Raw genomic sequence first — 17,232 nt, forward strand, 5'->3', positions numbered from 1 at the left:
TTATTGCTTTTTTAATAAGAAAAATAAAAAATAAAGTGTCGTAACTGGCAAAGGCAAAAGCCAACTTGCTCCCTTCCCTCTCCCTCGCCCACTCCCTCTCTAAAGAAGACGAAGCGGTCCCTTCACTCCTTCAGTTCCTGGTAAATCTAAAATCTCATGCCTCTTATCTTCTCTTTCATTTATCTCTCTCTATATATGCATGCTTAATCAGTTTTAATTTGTTAAAGTATAGAAATTCATTGCTTATGGCCATGAGATGTGCATAATTCATTTAAAGCATTGGTAAGGAAGATAATTAGTATTGGGAAAGTACGAGAATTTGTTCAAAAGTATTGCTCATGCTATGTGCTATTTGACGAATGAGATTTCGGTCCAACGTTCGATCTTATTCGATTATTAGATCATGCTGAAATTTTACTAGAAAATTATCTACTCAAAACCTTATTATTTATAGTGTTTGATTTTTTGAGCTATTCGAGATTGTCAAGCCTTCAAATTAGACCCATAATTTATTGTTCAGGATTTATTATATTTTACTAGTTAATTTATAATATAATGTTTTTCTATTTAGTTTTGATTAGAGAAATTATAAGTAAAAAAAAATTTGAATTATGATTCTTGTGGTTAAGATTCATTTTAATAGAATTCTGTCTGATTTTGTCCTTGCTATCTTTCTTGTGTTATTTTTGTTTTGTTATGTTTGGTAATGATGTTGGCTTTATATTTTCTTAGTTGATTTAATTTTTTTTCTATTTAATTTAAAATTTTATTATTATTTTTTAAACTTTGTTCATGACATTTTTTTTTCTATATAAACAACTTAGAAGAGCTTTAATATTCAATTTGGTAGAATTTTACTGTAGACTTTCTTGTGCTGTTTCTGTCTACCTCACTATTGGTGGCTTTTGTTATGATAACTACTTGTGCGTGTGATGACATTAATTGAATGTTTTTTTACGAGCTAGTTTTCATGGAAAATGCCTTTAGTCATAGATTCCGATCATCTTCTTATGTTCTTAAGGGAGCAAACTAATGTCTGGTCATTTTGAGGTCGATGGTTTTGATCAAATCCGAGAGGATTTGAATCCATCCACCGCAATCTTATACCCTGAGCCATATCAGCACGGGATGCTAAATCTTTCACCTCGGTGGGTCCCACCGGAAATCCGTCGTGATGAGGCGGCGTGGGTAATATATTCCCTCCCGCATGAACCTGGAGTGGGAAAGCTAACTCAGTAAATATATATATTGAATAATTAAAAATTTAGATTTATTTTGTGATTATTTGCATTTTAATAATTCAAAATAAATGCCTTTAATCTTTTTTTTTTTTTTTTGTTAATAGTGAGTATTCGAGTTAGCTTACATGCACCTCGATTAATTCTATGAGATCCTGAAGTTAACAACCATGTAAGTTTTCAGTGGCTCTGAGGTTTATGAAATTCAGACTAATAAATTTTTGAAAACAAACCCAAAACATAATCAATTTAGCTATATCTCTCCAAATTATCTCTAAGAATTACAAGTGATTTTAATCTTGTTATTAGAACAGGTGCAGATAAATAGCAATTAATTCAGAGAGTGTACTCTATATCCCTTAGGGTTTTATTTGATCTATAAATAGACATGCTTCCAGAAAATTAAGATTAGATCCTTATAATGAATATTAAACAAGTTTTATATCTTTTATTTATAGCCTTGGTGCATGTTTGTCTTTTTAGGGTTGACGTTTACCAAATCATTTTATCTCTGACACGTGGAATAGTGTATATTGACTTAGACGTTAGCATTATTTTTAAACATACATGCTAGCATTGTCCATTGAGAGTGTTTATAATTAAGATTCTTGTTTTTAGATGGGTATTTATGTTTTAAAAAATGATTTCCATGCTGAATTTCTATACAAACTGCTGGGTAACCTGTGAGTGGTAAAGCGTCGATCCCTTGATTTTTTTTATTTGATTTTCCTATTATGAAAAAAGTAGTTGTCACATGTTTTCGCATGAAAAACTTGTTTGTATTTTTTTTTTTTTTAATTTAGTGGCGTACCATGAACACTTGAGCAAGGATACTAATTTCAGGATATTTGGAATTCTTCAGCAGGTGAACATCATGTTGCATAGTTTGATCCCAAGTTCAGTTGAGGCTGCTCTACCATTTGCTCCCAATTACAGCAGACAAGATCTATTCTCTGAGTGGGTGCCAGAAAAAGCCTGGAAGGATGGTTCAAATCCATTGATTGCCGGCAATTGTTATGAAATTCCGGGATCATATGTGGCAAGGAAGCGAAGGAAAAAGTCTGCTATAATGTCCTCGGTTGAGCCAGAAACTGATAAAGCACCAACCAATGCAGTGAACTGTGATCCTCCAGTGGTAAATGATGATGGTGTTAGAGCTCGTACTATCCCATCTGTTGTTGCTAAATCAAAGTCAGGAATGGGAGTTGGTTCCATAACCGCAAGGATTAACATTAGCAACATTGTAGAGCTCCCCGATTCTGAGCTAGAGGTGTCAGGTGATGATCTCTCAATAAGAGAACTCTGCACTTCAGTTCTCAGAAGTCACGGGCTGCTCGCTGGAGATTGTCCTGTGAGCAACAGTGCTCCCATTGAAGTTCTGGGAAATATTAAGAACAACAATTTTTTTCAGTCATGTGAGCTATGTGGGAATCTTGAGAAAGCACTTAATATGTTACTTTGTGATCATTGTGAAGAGGCATTTCATCTATCTTGCTGCAATCTAAACATGGAGATGTTACCCACTGACTTGTGGTTTTGTCCATCCTGTTCAAAACTGAATCACAACGTTTCACAAGAGACTTCTTTTCTCAAAACATGTAGCATCAGTTGGTGGAATGAAAAATCTAAGCTGGGTCCTATAGCTTCCATGTTGAAATACCCTGAGGCACACACATCTCGTGTGAGGATCGGTACATCTTATCAAGCAACAGTTCCTGAGTGGTCCGATCAGCTTTCCATGTATGTCTTACCTGTGGTGCTCAACTTTGATCCCTTGTTTGCTAAGATTTTTTATATTCGCATTGCTGTTTTATTGATGTTTACCTTTTGTGTATGCATGATTGAATGCCTTAGTCAATGCACTGCAGCTTTCAAATAAAATCTTCAAACGTACAGGCAGCATTATGACTCGCAAATGATTTTACAGGATCAGTACTCAGTAGTCCGGTTTCATTTCAAGTTGGCTTTAGATAGACTAGTATGGTACAGATTAGGCTATGTTTTGGATGGTTGTGCTCTGTCAAATATAAGAAAAATTTGATTGATTTTGGAGCATTTGAGCCTATAATGTTTTTATTGATATGAACTTGGGATCATAGAAGCCAAACTCGAACGTTTATGACAATAGGGTAAAGAAGTTCAGAACCCAGAATTACAAAACAAAGTGGAAAAATTCATTTACGATTGCCAGTTTGTTAGATGTTGCTGATATATGAGTTGTAATTTGATAGGAGCTCATTTTAATGATGGCAATCTTCATATCGACCGCTTTTTTGTTTTGTAATTTGATAGCCATGCTTTACTGGTTCTGGCAAATTATTTTCTTTGGTTTTCAAATTTCTTGATGAATGGGTAGAGGATGGATGTAATCACACCATTTTCTAATTTTTTATTTGTCTGTAGGGATTCTGATTGCTTCGGTGAGCCTATTGAAATAGATACATCGCAGACTGTTTGCTTACACGTAAGTGCTCTTTAAACATTGAAGGTAAGGTTTTATCTGCTTCAGGACCTGGCAAAGTGTCCATTCAGGAATGCATTGGGCCATATGCATTCCCAAAGCCAAGTTCTCTTCAACAAAGCCTGTGCTAGTCATTGGAAACTCACTCTTTTTTTTCAGCATACCTTAAATTGACAGCATTGCATCTCTGGGGATGTAATGCGCCTGAAAATGCACCCTGAACAGGCTACAGAGTTTCAGAAATGATTATGTCCTTGGGCAAAAGATGACGAGTCATAGAAACAAAGGATTTTCCTGATATTTTTGCTTCGCTTCAACTGAGTATTGCTTTCGGTTGTTCTCAAAAGAGATCCAAATTACAATCTATAAAACATATCTCTTGAGATTAATAAAGAGTAGGCAGGATTAGATAATTTTCTGACAGTTCATTTTATGAATATGCATTTCCAATTAAGTTTCAGTACATATATGAGCACATGCATTAGGGGTGGGGAGATTGTTTTGAGTAAGACAGCACTGACATGTGAAAGTGTTCTTTTTTGCAGGAATGCCCTCAAGACAGGTCTTCAAATGCCAAGCCTATGAGTAATTGGCTCCAATGCCGAGAAGTTCTACACGATGATGCAAGAGGTATTGAGGGAACCATATGTGGGAAGTGGCGCAGGTAAAATGTTACAGTGCCCCGTTTGCAACATTTTACCATGTTTAAATAAAAAATTATGGAAGGTATAAGGTTGCCATTACTGTTTATGACCATTTCTTTTAGATAAATAGTCCATCAATCTCCTTTTCCTAACAAGAAATGCACATTTTTACCCTTATCTCCAGGATACAGACACAGGATCCTACTCCTGTTGCATAATTGACTGATGAATTTTTCTTTGGATACCTTTTGTTTGGTTTTGTTCTTGTTAGCTAGAGACTGAAGAAGTTTTCAATTTACAGGGCGCCATTTTCTGAAGTCCAAACTGACTCCTGGGATTGTTCTTGCTCTGTTCTTTGGGACCCATCCCATTCAGACTGCACTGCTCCTCAGGTGGTATTTGCTTTCTGTTTTTCTCTTTCTACATACAATCATGGGCTGCAACATTCTTTCAGTGCGTTAAATTTTAGATGTTAGTCGTTTTTTAATACATAAAGCTGATAACCTCTATCAAATCTTTATCAAGTTATCTGTATGTAATTCATTTTCTGAAAAGGTTTGCTTCTTCATACCCAACACTACCTTTTCTCAACGGTAAAGCACCGTATGTTCATGTACTAATATATATTTTTCTTAATTTTTTTCTTCAGGAGCTGGAAACCGATGAAGTTTTACGACAACTGAAGTATGTAGAACAGGTATGTGCCCGTGTTTTATCGTTTTTATCTACAGCTGCAGTTAACACGAATGTAATTCTAGAGCTGCTATCTGCTACCTGCAACCTGGGTTTTGTTTAGAGTTGTCATAATTTCCTCTTACAGCATACCCATGTCCTCTAATTTTTATAGATTCTTAGTGCAACCTTGTCCCCATGCCAAGCAGTTGGTTTTAAATTATCCAGGATGTTGAAATGGTAAATGAAAAGAAAAGTTATAGCGGTTTGAAATAGTCCCATGTCCTATGCAATATTGGTTCAGAATTTTAAACATAATACACTAGAATGCTTTTTGCTTCCCTAATACAGGTCAGAAGTATGGATCTAGGCTCTAGCTGCTTTAGTGGGTAGAACCTTTTGGTACCGAGTTGAAATTTTGCTGGCGGGATAGTGATATCTCCTCGTGTTTTCTTGTCATTCGAACGAGAATGGAAGATTAATGAATTAGATAGGATACAAGAACACTGTGCATGGATGGCCTCTAGCACACAATGTCATTTGGGAAAACGTGAATCTCTTCCGTGAAACTGGCATGCTTTCTATTGTTTTCAATGAAAATGCTGTACTCTTGACAAATATGCATGTCGACTAACTTTGCGACATGGCCACTTCTAAGTGAATTCGTTCTTCTGTGTGTGTTTTCATCACTCATTTTTCAGATGCTGCATTTTCCGTAATCATTTCATTTATTTTGCAGCTGAGACTTCGACTTGTTGCTAAAAAGAGAAGAATTCCATGATTAGAAAATTGTGGTGATACCCCGTCCCGTGTAAGTGTTCATAGTCCCATAGTTTATTGAGACATGATCATCCAGACCTTCAGCAAAGTGGCTTACAGAACCAAAGTTCCCTTTTGATTTCTTCATAGGAATGTTAAAAACACACACAAAAAGAATCATTGTGCAGCCTCGAAAAGAAAGTCACACAAATCTGCAGCTTATACCTCTGATCTGTCAAGTGCAATAAAGGTTGCAACTACAGACATACAATTCTTTTGATTATTTTCCATATACCGTTGCTCCCACACCTGCATTGGACAGTCTGAAATATGAAACCCTCTTGAGTGATCCCTCCCAGAAAATGGTGCCATCCCTCCTTTTACACAGGCTGCAGGGACTGTAGTCTTACCCATAGTGGTATAGTTCGTTTGAGTTTCAGTCACTAGCTCATTCTAGAGTTACTGTTTGGAAAGAGAACAAAACATTGTAAGAGTGAAAGTTGTCTTCAATTATTATTTGTAAGGTTCCATATCGCAAATTAACATTATCAATCAACATGGTTGTCTAAGAATGTTATGGCATGCATCACTTGCAAATTATCCTAGTGGTTATCGATAGTTTCCTTCAACGAATCAATGTTCTTAGCCTCTTAATGAATCCAAAATTGGTTTCAGCTTTTTTTTTTTGGGGTGTGGATCCTTGTTCTTTTTTGATAATTCAAATCTTTGTTTCTCTTATTCTCACTCAGTATCCTTACGTCTTCCTCGCTCGGCCTCCATAATTGGTTTTTCTTGCCGCGGAGGCCCTGTCTTGACCTCGGTGTCCATTTGGGTTTCCAAATTTGAGAGGCACAATTTGCTCCATGTATAGTTTCCCAGGAAAGTTCCTCTTCTCTTTGGGAAGTTCTTGCAGCTGCGGCAACCAGTATGCTACATATTCACCCTCAGGATCATACGTTTGTGCCTGAGAATTATGAAAAACGTTTGCACAAATGAATAGAGTGCCCAGTATATAGTTGTAGGATGATAAAAACATGTATTTTAAAAAAGTATGTATATAAAAGGATAAGGAAAAGGAATTATATTGTTATGTTTTTTCTTCATTTGAAAAAAATATTATATTGATTCCAGTTTTTTTTTTCTAACTCTATTTTTCTTAGAAAATTAAAGTATTACTCTGTTTTTGAACAATCAGTTAAATAATTTTATTTTTGATAAGATTTAGCTCATTCTACTACGTACTTCAGGAATCCCTCAATCATTTTAAGCATCTCCCTCTCAACAATCCTCAGTTTTGCTTTACAATCACAGACTTAAATTGATTTGCGTAATCTTTCTTTGCAATTTATGTAGCAAAATGCACTTACTTGCTTGGGGATGCTGAAATAACGATCTTCTCTAGGGTCATTCCCGACTCCTTCACACAAGAACTGAGAATCAGTAGTAGCTCACAGCATATAAACAGCTGCTGAGATATATGTTATTCACTGGCAAACTCACAAATCACAGCAATAAATGCATCACCTGCACCATAGGTCCAGTTCCCATAGTTCGAACAAGGGTCATAGTCCAAGAGGAATGTCTCAAACCATTCAGCTCCCATGCGCCAATCGATGCCCATGTCTCGAACAAGAAAGGAACATACAATCTGCAGAAATGACCCTGATCCTTGTCAACAAATATACTGAAACAAGTGAAGCTGCAACAATAGCAAAGCAGCTGTTGTGTTTGCTTGAATCGATTGAGATAGCAATAAGATGAAGAAGCACGAGCTTACTTGTCTTCCTCGATTGGACATGAATCCAGTAGCTGATAATTCCTTCATATTGGCATCTATGAGAGGGTACCTAGAAAGTAACGATAAGATGGAGAAGCAGTACAGCTTTAACAACAGAAAGTATGATTTGTTCTTCTTCCATACATGATCTTGCCAAAGATGATACTATAAACACAATCTAGTATTTAGCAACATACCCTGTACAGCCATTTCTCCAAGAATCAAACAATCTCTGGTCTTGACTCCATCTACGCTCAACATTTCGTGGCCCGCCTGTGAACAAAAATTGATTGTACATGATTAAAAACTAAACCAAAGGCAACTTCACATGATAAAATGGTTTTTGACAAGACAGATTTTTGGTTCAAGAGGTTGATGTCATTACATTGTGGGGTAATTGGATTGATACGATAGTGAAGGAGAATATTTACCTATATGGAAGATGGAATTTCCGTATTTGAATGAGATAAACCTGAAGTAATCCCTCCAAATCAACTCAAACAAAACCCTGAAACAGTAATCTCAGATTCAGGCATGACATCGAACCTCTAACAGAGAACGGAATAGTTGTCACTTAGCATTAGAGTAGCTGTGGCAAAAATGAGGCAATGCTGATGAAAATAAAGTCCACTACCATGAAAAAGTGAGATAGGGAAAGAGAATGACCAGTATGTGGAATCATTTGCTAGCCTTCCCTTTTCATATCTCTTCACCTAAATAAATCAATCCAAACATCTTAAATACATTAATATGATGTTTCAACTATGTAATGAAATCATAAACTGCGATGCAAAAGAATCATTATATGTTATTGACCTCTTCATATATAAACCGTGGAGAGAGGCTTCCTGAAGCTAGCCATGGAGAGAATTTTGTTGAGTAATCAGGTCCCAGCATCCCATTTCTTGTCTCTTTGTATATCTTTAGGAAATCCTGTTCACATATGCATCATAAAGAGCAGTATGATTTCATTTCTCTTTACTGTCAACTAAAGTTTTTAACATACTACTAATTAGCTGTTTAGCATTGTGTTAAAACTTGTTCGAGTGTGTTTGACTTGAAAAAACATTAAATTAATGTTTTTTAGTACTTTCCAACAATTTTGACGTGTTGATATAAAAAATAAAAAAAATCTGAAAAAAATAATTTTAATATATTTTTAAATGAAAATTAATTTTTAAAAGCACCTTGCACCACAATACCAAACACAGAGACAACAGAAAACAATTTCCACTTGCCTTCTTCCAGAAGTACTCATACACCCTGCTTAGTGCAGCTGTTTCACCTCCCAAAAACCTCATTCCTTTGCTAACCTGTATCAACAGAAGAAATGGACCGAAACATACTTCAGTTTTAGTCAGGCAGCGAATCATGTGTTTTCTAAGAGCATGGCTCTTAACTAGTTTCTGTAAATCACATGTAAGTAGAACATAAACCCTGCCTCTTGTGGTTGGAGTCCAAGTTGCTCAATTGATGGAACACATCCCCAATCCTCGACGCGAGGAGCTGGCCCAAGGGACATTGAAATTTTTGCACAGCTTCTGATGGAACATCTTGCTTCAACAGACTGCATATTTAGATTTTCTTTTCAGCAGCACACATCTCCCAAAAAACAATGCCAACCACATATCATGGACATTACAATCAAGCAACAAACAAGGAATATTCATACCTTACGAAACTGAGTATACACATCAGGTATGCTGTTGGTAGAGAATGGGAGGTCATCTAAGTGGTACATAGTGCCACCCCAAACTAGTTGCAGTGTCGGACTGTTTGCAGAACCCTGGCTGGTAGATCTCCCAGTAGAATGTGGCAGATGAACTCGCCGGAGCGCTTTGCTGACAAGTTTCTCAACATTTACTTCTTCACTACATGTCTCTTTTTGTGCATATACCTAACTGGATTAAATCGAAATATCCCATACTTATTATTGCTTCAATACATGGAAATTAAACCAACCAAAGGCTAATGCACATATCAACCAGATAAGCAAATTAAACACTTAACTGTGTGGGATGCAAAATCTTTAGCAAGAGCAGGGATGATTTCCTCAGGTTTACCATGTCTAATAAGCAAGTTTAGACCCCTTTTCATCAAATTCTTCTTCAAATCAACCAAACACTCTACAATAAACTGCCCTCTTAAGCCTGGCCAAAGCAACAAGAATGGAACACTTTACACATTTACAAAACCTTCTCATGATAATCTTCTATCAAAAGCAATTCAAAGGGTACTTAGCACTTTAAAACAATTAGTACATAGAAAAAAGGAACAATGTGTATGCGTGTATGTTTACCTCCAGTTTTAGGGAAGCCAAAATAGCAAGTACTAGCTTGAAAAAGTCTAGGATCCACACAATAAACAGGCAAAACACTTTCAGAATTAACCCAAGCCTTGAACAGCACCTCATTGTCCAAAACTCTCAAATCATTCCTGAACCAAACAATGGCAGCTCCTTTTCCATTCCTCTTTACCATCTTTGATGTGTATCGTTCAAAGGTTTGATCCAAAATGTACTCCTTTTCATTGGTGTCAAGTCCTGGAACCAGCTGACACATCACTTTAGAAGAAGATGAAGAAGAAGAGTCCGAGATCGAATTCATGGCTTGAAATCGGATATGGAGATTGATATATGTGAATGTTGAAGTGGGTTTTGAAGGATTTATGAGTTTTTTGAGGGAAAGGGAGGAGAGAGTGTGACAAAAAATGGCCATGTACGAGTCCTTTAACGTTTTTGGAGCTTGTAGGCAGAAGAAGATGGGGTGGCTTTGACTAAACTCTAAGTAGTTGGGTTGCTGACACGTGGAAACACAAAGTTTTGTTATGTGGTGGCCATTTGCTAGCCAAGAACTTGAAATCTTGTGATTTGTAACAATGGAGGCCACAAGCAGATCTCTTTTAATGTTCAGTTTCTTAGCTACTATTGGTGATCACACATTTATATTGACCACAAATTACTAAATATGAAAATATGTTTTAAATATTCTAACTTAATAAATATTCGAATTAACTCATTTATAAATTTTAAAAAAACCCTAAATATATATATATATTTTTTTATAAAATAGTGGAATAATACATGTGCAAAGCAACTGTTTGATTGATGGATATTTGCATAGAAGAAGGTGCAGTTGATGGTTATTGTTCGAAGGTGCTTATGCCATAAGCAATGTTAACTAATTTATAGAACTCATATTATGTAATCATTATCGGTTTTATTGCCTGTTTTCTCACGACTACCATGGCAATTCTGTTGTGAAGACAACAATGAATAAAATCTCTTTAATCTTTTTACGAATTCCTATTTTACAGGTTATTTACAATTACATGGTGGTCTCTTGCCAGATCATAGATTCAATCACTAACAATTATTTGGAATTAAATTTATTTACACACTAACAAAAACACTGATGTTACACCAGCTTGTAAAAAACAAAAATATAATAAAGATTTGGTGGAAATTCCTCCTATATATGTGAATTTCAAACAAGATGGGTATCGTTAACGACGAGCTGGAATAGCTCAGCTGGCTAGAGCGTGTGGCTGTTGGTCGGAGGTTCAAGCCCTCCTTCTAGCGTTAGATGATTCCTTTTTGTTCTTTTGTTTCACTTTTCTTGGTTGATGCAATTACATCACTTTCTTGCTTAAGCTACTCTGTCTAGAAAGAAGGGTGTAAGTATACACTGAATGGATCAAGACAGGCATCCCAAAGACCATCTTCAAAGAAAATCTCTATTTACTAGAGAGGACCGATAGGAGTGTAATTCGAGATGATGAAGCCCTTGAAGTTTAAGAAATATATGCTAGACATGCATCCTCATAGTGTCAAATTCATATCTGATTATGTCATATCTTTACTCAAAATACTGAGAACCTCCAAACTTAGAATCTTTGGACATAGTTTATTACCAAGGAATCACATTTTCCGTGTCTCTAACCAAGCTAAGAAGGGTACTTGGACTCTGAAAGTGCGGGAAGATTGAGAATCTGCCTTTCTGGAGAACAAGCCATCTCTCGAAGATTTAGAAGTATGTGGGACGGATTGCGTGAAAAAGGTGGGCCAAATTTTTGAGATTGCAAGTTGATCATGGTAGTGACCTTAATAATGCTGATACCAGAGAGAAGGTCGGTATTGGAGAAACGGCACTATCAGATATTATTATTGCATTCTCCAAGCTGGAAGGCTCTTCTTTTTTAATTTAAAAACCTGGAAAGAGTGCGACGATGGGAGCTGGAAAAGAGGAAAACATGTCCATCGTTCCTTTCTAATTCAGAATTGTCTAAATTTGAAAGCACTCCCTGTGTTTTGGTTATTATTTCAGGACTTTCTTGTTTTAAAAAGATAAAAATCCACTCTAAGATTATCTCCTAGCAGGTATATGAAAGGGCTAGCACAACACCTCTCATACTCCATAAATTGAAATTTACCAAGCCTGTTCTCTTCGAGCAAATGCATGATGGCTTCATTTCTGTCCCCATTTTCAGATGCATATTTCAAACAAATATGGAGTGATATGTTATTGATTAATCAAATCTTGAAATGTACTAACAACGTAGACTCTGCATCACAGCCTTGCAGAGCAAAGCTCGAATTGCAGAGAACTATGAGAGTGAATACACAAATAAGCACGATTTTAAAGAAGCTCCAAGCAAAAATGAAAAATTGCATGTATAAATACAAATGTTTGCTCGTTGATTACCGTGAAAAATACATCCCTGTGTGAATTCCTAATCCCCAAATCCCTTTCTTGCTTTCTAAATCACCAGAACCTCACTAACGCTCCGCCAGAGACATACTATACACATCAGTTGAGGATTGAAACAATCTCAAATCCACAACCCAGCGTAGTCCAGTTTGGCATACAAGAGCAGCTGAATTCAATAGCAACCTCACTCGGCTGCGCATTTCTGAAAATTTTTGGTAAAACCACCAGCTTACAGACACTGTGATTAGCCTAAAATCCACATTATGATGCATTCATCATGGAAAATCAATGGTATGTATCAAAGCTCTTTAATATGCACGGGCCAGAGAGCCCGCCATGTGTTCCAAGTGATCCCAAGAGCTCCTTTGCGTCTTGCGAGGTAAAAGAAAAGATGTTATGTATCAACAATTTGCCAATTTCATTCACTGTATCGTTCTGGTAAGCTTACACTTGGAAATGAAGATAGTAGCCGTGTAATTTAGACTACACAGTTTCAGGAGCTCAACTGACCGCTGCTTCAATACAGGATTGCAGCCACTCTGTATTACAAGAAGTAGCTTCGCTGCCAAACCCGCCTCCACAGCAAGTGCTGCACATTCTTCCAGTGCAAGCTTGCAAACAGCCCACAGTATTGATAATGCAAGCTGAGTACAGCTCTCCGATTTGCTCATCATTAACTTGACCACATTAGGAATTGTGTTGGCACAATCCTTCAAAGCCAACCTACCCTCTGGAACAGTTGAGAGGACCTCCAAAATATAAAGAGCTAATTCCAAGCACTCATTATTCAAACTAGGCAATAACTCCACTAATGGAGGAACTGCCCCGATGCTCACAACTGAGCTCCTAAGGGACTCATCTGAACAAATCGTATTTAACAAACCGAGTCCAGCCAATACTCCATTGGGATGTCTCTTATCTTTCACCAACCTCAATAGACCTGCCAAAAGACTCAAACTTGACACATTTTCCGATCCTGAATCCTTCCCTTCTATCAACATTTCGATCAATTTCGTACAATTAATCTTGGTCTCAATCGAACCCTCATTCAACACATCCACGATTAAAGAAATCTTTGCAGGCTGCCTCAAATTTGCCTTGGATGGCAAATCAAGCTCCAAATTCACAAGAATACCAATGGCCTCAGACCCAACAGCATGAGTTGTAAAAGGACCCAACAAAGAAGAAACCAAGGCAGCTCCACCCTTATCCATCACTGTCTTCTTCGCCATAGAATGAGCAACCACGACATGCCTAAGTTGCTTCAAAGTTTGCACTCTAGCTTGGCCCTTAACCTTCTTTAAAGAATCCAAAAGCTCAACAGCCTTCCCTAGCACGTCCTCTGATCTCTTCTTCATAGCCAAATACTTACTCGAGAACCAGCTATGAATCAGCTGCTGCAAAGTCCTGTTTGGTGTCACCGTATCATCCCAAAGCTCTTGCATTGTTGTGGGGCAAGTGCAATGACCCAAAGAGAACCATTTGAGAATGTTGGATCTTTCATAAGTCTGTCCAGTACAGAGAGTCACTGGTTCTTGCATAGGGTCCAATGAAATTGGACATATAAACACTGATGGCACTTGTATTGATTCAAGCTCCCCAACCATCTTCCTCAGATCCAGTTTCTCCTTCACACCTGTACAAACTAAACCGCCGCCAACACCGCCCAAAATGCCACCTTTAATGGTGGTTTGTAGATCCAAAACTTGCCCACCAGAACCCATGTCTAGCTTTACATTTCCATGACTATTTGGCTGATACATCGGCATTTTGGGATATCCTTTTGAATAGAAAACAATACTGTCAATCCCACAAGAAGAGCTAAATCTAAATCTAATATTCCAATTCAAGAAGTGAAAATCCAAAAAAAGAAGTAGTAGAAGGAGACCTGTCAAATCCAGGGGACAAGAAACGTTTTGTGGGAAAGGAAAAGAGAGAAGGCATAAAGACTCAGTCTCTGGTCAAAACAGTAACAGTCTTTTCCATCATTATCATCATCATCAACAGCATATAATTTTCTACTCTAATACCAAAGTGGTCCTCTTCAAGCTCAAAAAAGAAAAGGGTGATCTCAGCAACAACCCTAAAGAACAATTAAAAGGATTAAAATATATATATAAATGACATTGAACAGCACCTTCAAACCACTGGCAACTGTGCACCACACGTGCAGTCGTATAATATCCTGTTTCTTGAAATGGGAAATTTAAAGAAATCGGTCTCTTTTTGCTGGAATCTTTAGATGAAAAAAAGAAAAAAATTACTATTGTTTTTTTTTTTTGTTTAATTTTAAACTTAGTGATTAAGTGAATGTTTAGAGGGTGTTTCGTTCTAAAGTGTTTTTTTTATTTGTGAATATATAAAAATAATAATTTTTTATATTTAATATATACATCTAAAATTATTAAAAAAATTAATTGAAAATAATTTAAAAAAACAGAAAAAACAGTGGTTCAATCATTGTGCCAAACAAAGCCTTATGGCCAAATAGTGTCTAAAATTTAAACATTAAAGTCAACAATCAGAAAAATTTAATAAATTTTTATCAAAACATCCTACTGCTATAAGAATACATCTTAAAAATTATTTAGTAAAAGGTTTAATAGGATTAACATATAAATTAATCTAAAAAAAAACTTTTGAGAAAATAGTATACTCAGAATTTATAAATGATAGATTGTGGATATCATTAACAATATGTTGTAATCAGTTGTAGGTCGAATCAACTCTTTTAAATTTTAAAAAAAGTATTAAAAGCATGAATAATTTTTTTGATTATGTTATTAAACTTGGCTAAATAGATCAATCTTGAAACCTCGCAACTTAGCTTTTTATCTAACTCGAGTTTCCAACTAAAACACATAGGAGCTAGCTCGAATTACATCGATTAATTTCATGGGTCTAAATACATCCTTGATGACTGGTAAAAACATTACTTAACTTTTAAAAATAATTCAAGATGACTATCACGACCCAAATCATGGGTCCGTGACCAGCAATGCAGGAGCAGTGCCACGAGAAATCCTTACCGATGTTAAGCCTCATAACATATATATCTACCTGTAACACACACACACTACACATAACATTCCATAAACTTTCAAATATCTCTCAAAACAATAAAATAATTTATAATTCAAATTACTTATTACATTTAATAAAATCTAATATTCGAAATAAAAATCTAAACTTAAATAAAAATAGAGTAATAGTGGAGCATCCAAGACATTGAATAAATGAGAATAAGAAAAGCCTCGCGGAAGCAAGTAAGACATACCAATAAATAATGTAGTAGGAACTCTATAAAAAGTGGCAACCTGCAACGGAAGTTAAGAACTTAAAATAATATTAAAATGGAGAGGGTGAGTTTAGCTAATTTAGTGAGGGAATAACATTTAATATACATTTTAGTTATTTATAAGTATAAGGAATGAAACATACACACACTCGCGCGCACACACTCGCGCGCACGCACGCAATTACATCAAGCATAATAGCATATGATAATGCAATACATGTCAGAGATCAGATAAAACCATGGGCTCAGATAACAGACAAAACCCTAAGGTTATGATAATAGACGAGGTTTGCAGCTCCGATCATTATAGGATGATCAGTCGCCATAATGAAGTGCACATAGACTAGTTACATTATGTTAGTATGAAGTTACTGACAAATACAATATAAAGACATAATATATATTCGTATAATTATCAAAGCAAACGAATGTGATATCAAATATAATTTGCGCGAAATCAAGAATTGATGAGTACTCGGAAAATAAAGCAACATATATAGATATTTAAGAACTTATCAATTGTACCCATCATATAATCAACATACATATAATATTTATATTAAATGCATATTAAATATTATCTTACTCACCCGAAAAACAAAACAAAAAAGACAAACGGATACGGAACCGGAGACAACTAAAGATCGTTAGTAGTAATGTCAGCAGAACCTATAACGAATACAAAAAACACTAAAAAACGACTCAAAGTAAAATAACATAAAAGATTAAAACTCTGAGCTTAGAGATTAAAATATAATTATAATACCGAATTAATTCACATGATTGATCTCGAACATACCCCAAACTGATCAAACCAAATAGACTCGATTAACCCCAAACTAAAATCAATTTTTTTTTTCTAGAATTAGAGGGATCAATCATCTAATAACTAAAAAACAGGAAGGCTCAAATATACTTTTCAAACAAAATTAAAAGACATGAAATGTTTTATCCTTGTTTTTCACTTTAGTTATCGATGTTTCAATTCAATTCTCTTTTAGAAAAATTATGATGCTAATAAGGGTTTAATTATGTAGGAAAAAAAAATCAAGGATAATATTAATTTTTTAAAAAATTTAAACTTCAACCCGCAGTTACATGTGAAGAATAGTTTCCACTCTTTAACTTTATACTTAATAATAATAATAATAATAAAAAAGGTATCAATTTGAGTAAGACGAGAAATAAAAAAAGGAGGGGAGTCCCGTGGGAGGAAGGGGCCACCGGGGAGCGTGCCTTTCATAACTTTTGACCGGTTATCTTGGGTCTTGACTTGACTACATTCATACACAGTACAGTAGTAACTTACGCCTTTTTCTGGTCTCTTGCTTCTTTGACCACTTTTGCCGCTTCCCTTTTTGGGCTGAATCGTGCCTCCTCTATCTCTCTGCCGCCCTCGGTCCCTGCCCCTGCCCCTGCCCCTGCCTCGCCGTTAATTAATTGCTGTTTGTTCGTTTATTTAATTAATTAAACTTTATCTAAATTAAGAGTTAATGTTGTCATGTCAGTAGTGGAAGAATTGGCAATCTAGAGATTTGACCAGTATTCTTTTCTTTTGAGGCAGTATTAATACAGGGTTTTTTTTTTAATAGTTAAATGTTTCACCCTTTTTCATGGGGAGAGAATGATGCTCTTTTCATTAAAAAAAATAAAAATTAATTATAATTATTTGGA

At 35.9% G+C, this 17,232-nt stretch overlaps 3 protein-coding genes across 10 annotated transcripts; 1 reads left to right on the forward strand and 2 right to left on the reverse strand.

Annotated features, from left to right (window-relative positions):
- LOC18100780 (uncharacterized) lies at positions 1-6,392 on the forward strand. Of its 7 annotated transcripts, none has more exons than XM_024603722.2 (8): positions 42-140; positions 1,346-1,410; positions 2,101-2,978; positions 3,642-3,702; positions 4,245-4,363; positions 4,645-4,735; positions 4,993-5,040; positions 5,755-6,392. In XM_024603722.2, exons 3-8 carry the CDS (start codon positions 2,113-2,115, stop codon positions 5,794-5,796), a joined length of 1,227 nt encoding a protein of 408 aa, XP_024459490.1. In that variant the 5' UTR covers positions 42-140; positions 1,346-1,410; positions 2,101-2,112; the 3' UTR covers positions 5,797-6,392. The 7 variants fall into 7 exon arrangements, 6 of the variants coding, with proteins under 6 accessions (XP_024459489.1, XP_024459495.1, XP_024459491.1 ...); XM_024603724.2 differs by having other exon boundaries at positions 2,104-2,978; XM_024603721.2 differs by lacking the exon at positions 1,346-1,410 and having other exon boundaries at positions 1-140.
- On the reverse strand, positions 5,875-10,329 carry LOC18100781 (cryptochrome DASH, chloroplastic/mitochondrial). 2 transcript variants are annotated; one of them, XM_024603720.2, is made up of 14 exons: positions 9,851-10,316; positions 9,562-9,701; positions 9,224-9,448; positions 8,993-9,118; positions 8,790-8,864; positions 8,368-8,484; positions 8,218-8,264; positions 7,983-8,059; positions 7,749-7,824; positions 7,552-7,621; positions 7,299-7,422; positions 7,142-7,191; positions 6,533-6,738; positions 5,875-6,236 (listed from the first exon to the last, which is right to left on the reverse strand). In XM_024603720.2, exons 1-14 carry the CDS (start codon positions 10,266-10,268, stop codon positions 6,218-6,220), a joined length of 1,770 nt encoding a protein of 589 aa, XP_024459488.1. In that variant the 5' UTR covers positions 10,269-10,316; the 3' UTR covers positions 5,875-6,217. The 2 variants fall into 2 exon arrangements, with proteins under 2 accessions (XP_024459488.1, XP_052309980.1); XM_052454020.1 differs by lacking the exon at positions 5,875-6,236 and having other exon boundaries at positions 6,674-6,738; positions 7,275-7,422; positions 9,851-10,329.
- Positions 10,330-12,226: 1,897 nt separating this feature from the next.
- On the reverse strand, positions 12,227-14,401 carry LOC18100782 (U-box domain-containing protein 30). Its single transcript, XM_006382132.3, has one exon. It carries the CDS (start codon positions 14,027-14,029, stop codon positions 12,683-12,685), a length of 1,347 nt encoding a protein of 448 aa, XP_006382194.1. The 5' UTR covers positions 14,030-14,401; the 3' UTR covers positions 12,227-12,682.
- Between the last annotated feature and the right edge of the window lie 2,831 nt (positions 14,402-17,232).

The sequence above is a fragment of the Populus trichocarpa genome, chromosome 6 (genome assembly GCF_000002775.5).
Source record: "Populus trichocarpa isolate Nisqually-1 chromosome 6, P.trichocarpa_v4.1, whole genome shotgun sequence".
Classification (NCBI taxonomy): Eukaryota; Viridiplantae; Streptophyta; class Magnoliopsida; order Malpighiales; family Salicaceae; genus Populus; species Populus trichocarpa.